At 38.4% G+C, this 8,457-nt stretch overlaps 1 protein-coding gene across 11 annotated transcripts in view; it reads left to right on the forward strand.

Moving 5' to 3' along the window:
* nudt19 (nudix (nucleoside diphosphate linked moiety X)-type motif 19) overlaps positions 1-7,371 on the forward strand; it is a 65,743-nt gene extending 58,372 nt beyond the window's left edge. For 3 of the 11 annotated variants that reach the window (XM_039763584.1, XM_039763588.1, XM_039763589.1), the window contains 2 exons: positions 6,912-6,972; positions 7,058-7,371. In XM_039763584.1, the coding sequence (XP_039619518.1) occupies positions 6,912-6,972; positions 7,058-7,067 (71 nt within the window). In that variant the 3' untranslated portion in view covers positions 7,068-7,371. Of the gene's footprint in view, positions 1-6,476; positions 6,531-6,677; positions 6,797-6,911; positions 6,973-7,057 lie in introns of those variants that run through there. The other 8 variants (XR_005634937.1, XM_039763585.1, XR_005634938.1 and 5 more) reach the window with 5 other exon arrangements.
* The last annotated feature ends 1,086 nt before the right edge of the window (positions 7,372-8,457 follow it).

Below are 8,457 nucleotides of genomic sequence, written 5' to 3' on the forward strand. Positions count from 1 at the left end.
GATACCTTACTAACCATCTCAAAACATATTCCCTGATGAATTCTTTTCAGTGTCAACACTGCTCCAAAACCTTCACACGCCAGAAATATCTCAAAGCACATTTAAACAACCACTCCACTGAACAAACGCATTCCAAACAGATCTTTGAATGCACGATTTGTTCAAAAACATTCCGAGTGCAGAGATTTCTCAACATGCATTTAAAAACACACTCAACTGAACGAATTATGCAATGTGATCATTGCCAGCAATGCTTCGACACAACTCCTTCCACTTCCCTTCAGTGTCAACACAGCACTAGATCGTTCATGCACAAACATCGAATTCACTTTTCTGCAGCTTTTCAAGAAGATAGTGCGGTATGTAGGCCAATGTTATGTTCTTGGACGTGAATCGCGCTATGTGCTTCTTGCAATGCTCTTCATTGGCCAGCAGAGGTGAACAAATCCGGACATTACACTAAGTGTTGTCATGCTGGCAAGGAGTCTTTGCCACCGCTATCCAAACCCCCTCTTTTATTGGAGGACCTCTTGACTGGCAAGAACCCGCTATCCTGAAATTACTGTGATCATATCAGGGAATACAACTCTGCTTTAGCTTTCGTGTCAATGGGCGGACACATCGCTCAACCATCTGGACAAGGACCGTATGCATTCAGATTCCACGGTCAAATTTATCACCAGGTCTCTCCTTTATATAACAATCCTGACACGTCACCACAATACGGTCAGCTATATATCTTTGATTCTCCTGAGGCTACCAGTCAACGTTTGCAAATGGAATGTTATAGCGCTTGCAGTGACATTTTGTTGCTTCAATTAGACAACATGCTACGACAGGTTAATCCCTTCGCAAAGTCTTACATGCAAATGTATGACATTATCACTCACTGTAACCCTGTTACTGCTGTACGAATGGTGTTCATGGAAAATCCAGGTCTGGATATGAGAAGGTATAACGCCCCGTCCTGTCAAACTGATGTTGCTGCTATCTTTGTAGGTGAAGACAGGGAACCTCCTGCACAACGCAACATTTGCATACTGTATATCCAAGGGCAGATGTTTGCAAACGTATCTCTGTTCTCAATATAAACTGTGACCCCATGGTTTATCCACTGCTATTCCCTTACGGAGATCCAGGCTGGCACATACAATTAACCCATGTTGAGGAAAAGCGAACCGCGAAAAGAACGCGAATCACCCAGCTCCAATTTTATGCTTTCTGGCTTGCCATGAGATCTTCATTTAGTGTCTTGCATTCCAGTGGCAAGCTGTACCAGCAATACATCGTCAACGCATATGTCAGAACAGAAGGCGTGCGTCTACATTACCTTCGCGCACATCAACAAGATTTGCGTGTAGAGCAATACAGGAGACTTATAGATGCTGTCACTGCGAAAGCACATCACGATGACCTCCGCCCTGGACAATTGGTCATTCTTCCCTCTACCTTTTAAGGCAGTCCAAGGTACATGCAACTGTACTACCAAGACGCGATGGCAATTGTCCGCAAATGTGGAAAGTCTGACTTATTCTTCACCTTCACCGGAAATCTGCAACGCCATTTCCCATCATGAGCAAATAGAACACAGACCTGACATCGTTGCTCGCGTCTTTCATATTTGCATTGTTACAATGTTGCTTTTCTTGCTGATTTATTACATTACCGATTTTTCAAATGTTAATTTTCTCCCTGTGCTTAAAAATCATTAAAAAACCGGCCTGATTATGCGGCGTATGGTACGCCGTGGGTTGGCTAGTATTTTATAAATTGTATTCATCCAGCCATCCATCCATTCATATCCTAACGAATGTTAACGTAGTGTTTATTTGACTTTTAATTCTTTTCTTTTTTTTGGGGTGGGCACAACTTTTTAGTGAAACAATAAACATATGCCTGTTTGGTTAAGAAGTGAAGATTAAGTCTTTAAATGATAAAGTAATCTAGGGATAAGCTTCAAAATTCTACGCCACTTTATAATTGGAATACGGCTGCTGCTTCACCACCTGAGGCCACAGGTCCGCCACACCCTTAACCCTCTGCAATTTGCATACCAGGAGAAGGTGGGAGCAGAGGATGCCATCATCTACATGCTGCACCGATCCCTCTCCCACTTGGACAGAAGCAGTGGTGCTGTAAGAATTATGTTCTTGGACTTCTCTAGCGCCTTCAACACCATCCAACCTCTGCTCCTTAGGGATAAGCTGACTGAGATGGGAGTAGACTCACACCTGGTGGCATGGATCTTGGACTATCTTACAGACAGACCTCAATATGTGCATCTTGGAAATTGCAGGTCTGACATTGTGGTCAGCAACACAGGAGCACCACAGGGGACTGTAGTTTCTCCGGTCCTGTTCAGCCTATATACATCAGACTTCCAATACGACTCGGAGTCCTGCCATGTGCAAAAGTTCGCTGATGACACTGCTATTGTGGGCTGCATCAGGAGTGGGCAGGAGGAGGAGTACAGGAAGCTAATCAAAGACTTTGTTAAATGGTGTGACTCAAACCACTTACACCTGAACACCAGTAAGACCAAGGAACTGGTGGTGGATTTTAGGAGGCCCAGGCCCCTCATGGACCCCGTGATCATCAGAGGAGACGGTGTGCAGAGGGTACAGACCTATAAATACCTGGGAGTGCAGCTGGTTGAAAAATTGGACTGGACTGCCAATACTGATGCTCTGTGTAAGAAAGGTCAGAGCCGACTATACTTTCTTAGAAGGTTGGTGTCTTTCAACATCTGCAGTAAGATGGTGCAGATGTTCTACCAGACGGTTGTGGCGAGTGCCCTCTTCTATGCAGTGGTGTGCTGGGGAGGCAGCATAAAGATGAAGGACACCTCACGCCTGGACAAACTTGTTAAGAAGGCAGGCTCTATAGTAGGAGTAAAGTTGGACAGTTAAACATCTATAGCATAGCGATGGGCATTAAGCAAACTCCTGTCAATCATGAAGAATCCACTGCATCCACTGAACAGTGTCAATTTCAGGCAGAGGAGTAGCTTCAGTGACAGACTTTTGTCACTGTTTTGCTACACTGACAGACTGAGGAGATCATTCCTCCCCCACACTATGCGACTCTTCAATTCCACCCGGGGGAGTAAATGCTAATACTACTCAAAGTTATTGTCTGCTTTTACATGCATTTTTATTACTATTTAATTTAATATTAGGTATTAAGTATCTATCTATCTATCTATCTATCTATCTATCTATCTATCTATCTATCTATCTAATAAATTATGTTTTCTTATTTAGCCAGTGAAGTAGTGTCAAATAATGTTGCATTTAAGAAAACTGAGAGATTAAAATCCTTTGCCCAAATTGTATGTTCAGAATTTGGTGCATTAGTTAACAAGTCTAAATATTCCTTCATTTTCTTACTACATTTGTGAAAGATCTTTTACCTTCTCTTTGGTAAACCACATTTAAGTATTATAAATTAGTTTTTAAACCTTGGATATGTACCTGCATTATTTACACTTGCTAATAACCAAGTCTTCTTAAGGTAAAAAAAAAAAACTTTATTCCTGTGATCTATCAAATTTTAGGCCAATTTTCTAATCTTTCTTGTATTTCTAAAATTTAGAGAAAGCTGTAGGTAAGCGGTTCTCTATATTTTTGAAAATAAAAATAATCTCTTGTAACATTTTTACTCAGGTACTGCTTTAATCAAAGTATTCAATGATTTGCACTCCACTGACCATGGTTGCATTTTTAGGCTCATAGTATTACATCTACAGTAAGTGACACATTTGATACTATAGACCATGATATTCATCTGATCAACTACATGAACCATCTCAATGTTCTAAAATAGAGGTTTGCCTGTTAGAAAGTAGATTCCTTGAAATTTTCATTTGTTGAATTCTGACAAAACAGAAGTACTGGTCACTGGTTTGAAAGCTGCTAAAAATGTTAGTCTGAATGTAGCATGTCTGTTGATGGCACCCCTATCACTTACAATACACTAATTCTAAACTTGGGTATATCTACAGTGAAAATGAGGATCTTTCATTTGATACACATACTAAACATGTATCTAGAATAGCCTTCATTTTACTTAAGAAATATTGCAAAACTTAGATTATGTTAGCATTCCATGATGCTAAATAACTTATCCATGCTTTTATTACTTCTACATGGATCACTATAAGGCTTTGTGGCTGATAACAGACTTAATTTAGTTCAAAATACAGTGGCTAAAGAGCTTACAAGAGCCAGGAAATATGAACAGCATATATCACCCCTGTTTTTCTTTCTTTACATTTTCTTTCTGCAAATTTTGTATTATTTCATATTGAATTATTAGGTACTGGTAATCACCTGTATCACTTTGCATAGTTAAGGATCTCAATATTTGAGTTACCTTTAAATTCCTTACAATCACTCTTACAGGAATTGGGATATCTTGTCTCTAGAATAAAAAAATCTGTAGCTGGAAATAAAACAGTAGTTTGTAAAGCACACTATTTTAGGAACAACCCTCCCATAGTGGTATGAGATTCCGACAGTCTATCAGCCTTCAAATCTAGGATAACAATATATTTGTTTAGTCAGTCCAATAAGTAAAATTTACAATGAATCTACATTCCTGTTTGTTATTTGTCTTTTCTTTTTAAACTTGCTATATTATTTTTAATTTGTGTAAAACAAAACAGACCATTTCTTATTTTATTCAATAATAATCTGGTACTGACACCAAGATTTTTGTCTCTGGGTTTATGGTCTGGAAATAGTTAAAGCTGCTTTGTGACAATACTAATTGTAAAATGCACAAAATAATTCAAATTTGATTGCTTGATTAAAACAGTTATTTAGTATTGTGATTGATTACTGTAGATACTGTCGAGGATGCCAGGGGCCACGACTTGGCCAGGACGCCTTGAAGGACCGGAAGTGGGCGTGTGCCCATCTGGGATCACGCGGGGGCCGCCTTCCTGGTTGCTTTTGGGGCCACGGGTTCAGGGCATGGAAGCCCCACCTTGTAGGGGCCCATGGTCACCGCCAAGAGGCCCCAATGCTTTTGGGACTTGTGACCTCAGCACTTCCGCCACACCAGGAAGTGCTGGGGGGGAGAATTAGACGGACACCCGGAGAGCTGCTGGGAGAACAGCCGGCACTACCGCCACGCTGGGGCGTGGCCAAGAGGGGATTGCCGGGAACCACCTGGAGCTCATCCGGGAGTGTATAAAAGGGGCCGTCTCCCTTCATTCAAAGCTGGAGTCGGGTGGAAGGAGGACAAGGCTCGTGAGGAGTGTGGAAGCGGCATTTGAGAGGCATTTGTGTGGCCAGGACTGTGTGTTGGGGTTTGGACTGGGTCTGAGTGACCATAACTATTGTAAATAATTGTACATAATAAACGTGTGGTGGTGAGTAACAACATGTCCGCCTGTCTGTGTCCGGGTCGGCTCCACAATACATAATTTAAACTTGCTAAAGCAATCCTGCTTTTTTGCTATTTTTATAGAAACACATAACTATTCAATTGGGAGAGTCAGTACCACTGCTGACTCAATGCAACAGATGTTGCGCCTTGTTCCATTGTCCTTTTTGTAGTGGTAATGTTTTTAAGCCCTCCAAACTGGAAAAATTAAAAAACATTTGAAGAGTCATTTCAAGAAGGCAGGTCTCCATGACAGTAAGTTCATTTGAGAGTTTATTTTTAATGTATGTGCAGTACTGGTATATATACTTTTAACTCGGTATTCTACATTTTAGCAATTTATACTGTTACACATTTTAGGTTTCGCCATCCACAGATGTGGTTTAGACTGCAGGCCATCACAGCATTATCACTAGTTGTAATTAGTTGTAATCTTGTTTTCTGCTACAATGGATACTGTTGTCTATTTTGTCGGAAACACAGTGATCAAAATCTAAAATTTTTGTTGAAGTGCCTTGATTATTTTGTAAGTAGCACAACAGTGATAATCCCCACAGTTACTAATACTTCAAATTTTAAATAATGAAGATTAACAATATTTTAAAAAAATAAGTGTTCATACAGTAAATGTTCTCTAATTTTGGTCACCAATTTGTGTGTACATGTAATATTTAAAATGATGAGGTTGATATTAATTATGTTTTAAGTTTCAAAGCATTGCAAATTTTTTTTAATTAATTCAAGTGTATATTCTAAATATTTAATTTATTCACATACAAAATGCAGTCACACTAATATTGATAAACAACACACGCCTACTTTAAGAAGTTGTGCTTGTACTCTGCCTACATCAAGATTTTCTTACTGTACCTAATTATCAGCACATATTTGATATTTACATTTGTATGTGTAAGACTTGTGTATTTGTTTTTGTTACAGTAACATGACAAAACAAATATCTTCAGGCACATTGATACCAATATTAAAAACAAGGTTAGTTTATAGGGATGTCATTGAGAGGACTACAAGTAATGGACATTCTTTTGTAACTTGCAGTAGGTGATATGATTCCATTTCAATTTCAGAATCTTCCACAGCAGTTGGTTGGGTCAGTGGATTGTGGAGTATTCATGTTGATGGTGAGAAAATCAAAAAAAAAAAATATTTTTTAGGTTGGGAATACTTTAGAACCACTATAAATAAATTGCAATAAGTAGAGTGTGCACTGTACTGTATTCAAATAGATTAAATATTAATTTTAAATAATTCTTTTGTGTGCTCCACAGTATGCTCTGCACCTTGTCTTGGATGCACCATTTGACTTCACATCTGTAAGCTTTCACTTATGTCTCTGATTATTTGTTAATATCTGTTACTGGTTTTAATGTTCTTTGTTTTTTCCCTCTGCATGGCAGTGTGATTTATCTTTGACCAGGAGGAGGTGGTGCTTTAGTCTATTGGAGAATTTTGCTGTTAGAAGGTATCTCTCTCTCTCTCTCTCTCTCTCTCTGTGTGGCTAGCGTGTGAAATATTTCTTATAGGACAAAAGGGGCACTGGAGAGTACCCAGAACAGTGAGGAGGTATATATTTAATATCTAATATTATTTAAATAGGCATTTAGAAATACATGTTTTGTTTAATTCTATTTGTGGTCTTTATCTAAAGGAACCACTAATAAAAAAGGACCTCCACACTGCAGTAAAATGGTTGCACCAACATAGACAGTTGTTCAGAGGTGCCGTGTCTGAGCCCCGTTTCCTGGAGATGGAGGAGGAGGACCAAAGCCAAACTCTCCAGGACATCATTGATCCAGTCGAAACTGAAGATTTAATTTTGACAAAAGAACCCTTTTTATTTATTTTTCTGTTTTGGGATGATATGGAACTTTTCACTCAGGAATCTCGGGATAAAATGAAACAAAGTAAACTGCATATTTAATGAAAAAGTATAATTATTGTCTGTTGCTACATTGATTGTTACTTGTATTTTATTGTGCATTAATGCTCTGTTGATTTCAGTTTATAATACTTAGATTTTTCTGTTTTCCTTTGATGGTGGGTATTTTTTGAAAATAAAAAATTTAACTGCAAGTCTTGTTTTGGGTCTGCTGCTCATTTTGAAATATTGATATTCGTTCTTCTTACTTATGTTAGTATTTTTAAAGCCTACTTAGTGCTATCTAAAGGCTCTTTTAAAATAATTTTTAAAAATATTTCATCACAGAACAAACAAAAATTTGTAAAACTGTTTCCTTTTGGAAATAATGTGGTGTTTTTTTGAAGGTTTCCTTGGAGGACAGAACATTATTTTGGTACAGCAGTGAAAGATTTTGAGGTCTTGCATATTATGAAGTTGCTGCTGTGCAATAATGTAATATTGTGGTTTTATAAGTCACTACACACATTACTGAAGTACACTCAATGATAGTTTTAGATAGCCTCACACTTCAGTCCTTCACAAATGCAGTAGTTTACAAACATAGTATTTTAATTTCTCTTTGAGAAGCATGAAAGATAATTGTGTTGAATCTCAACTTATGATTACATTTTTGCTACGAGAGACTTATTTTAAATCAGATGGTCACTTTGTTTTAACAAGCAATGTAAATAACCTGTTTACTCTTTACCCTCAGATCACATTCTGTGTGTTTATCAAGCAGATCTGAATATTTTCATTTTCTACACAATACTGTAATAACTGTACAGTTAGGCAGGCTAAAATAACACAGTGAGACACACAAACACACTCACTATGCATACATAGTACAGGTACCGTCATTGGTTCCTCTGTGGATTGGACTGTTGAATCAACACAATGGCTGTATATGCTGGGGTCTTTGACACATGTCATCCCAGTAGCATGTGAGGTGTCATCAATGGTTTCCCCTGCTCCTCAAGATGGTTCTGTCTCCTTCTCCCTGTTCCAGTCTCGGTTCAAGGTTGTCCAGATGACAAAAGTATTTTTTATGAGATGTTCAATATGTTGAAAAAATTGCCTGTGGCCAGCATCCAGCGTAATGTTTTGTCTAAATTCTCCACTCATCGTTTTGTAGCATTATAGTCCAT

Source organism: Polypterus senegalus, chromosome 9 (genome assembly GCF_016835505.1).
Source record: "Polypterus senegalus isolate Bchr_013 chromosome 9, ASM1683550v1, whole genome shotgun sequence".
Taxonomy (NCBI): domain Eukaryota; kingdom Metazoa; phylum Chordata; class Cladistia; order Polypteriformes; family Polypteridae; genus Polypterus; species Polypterus senegalus.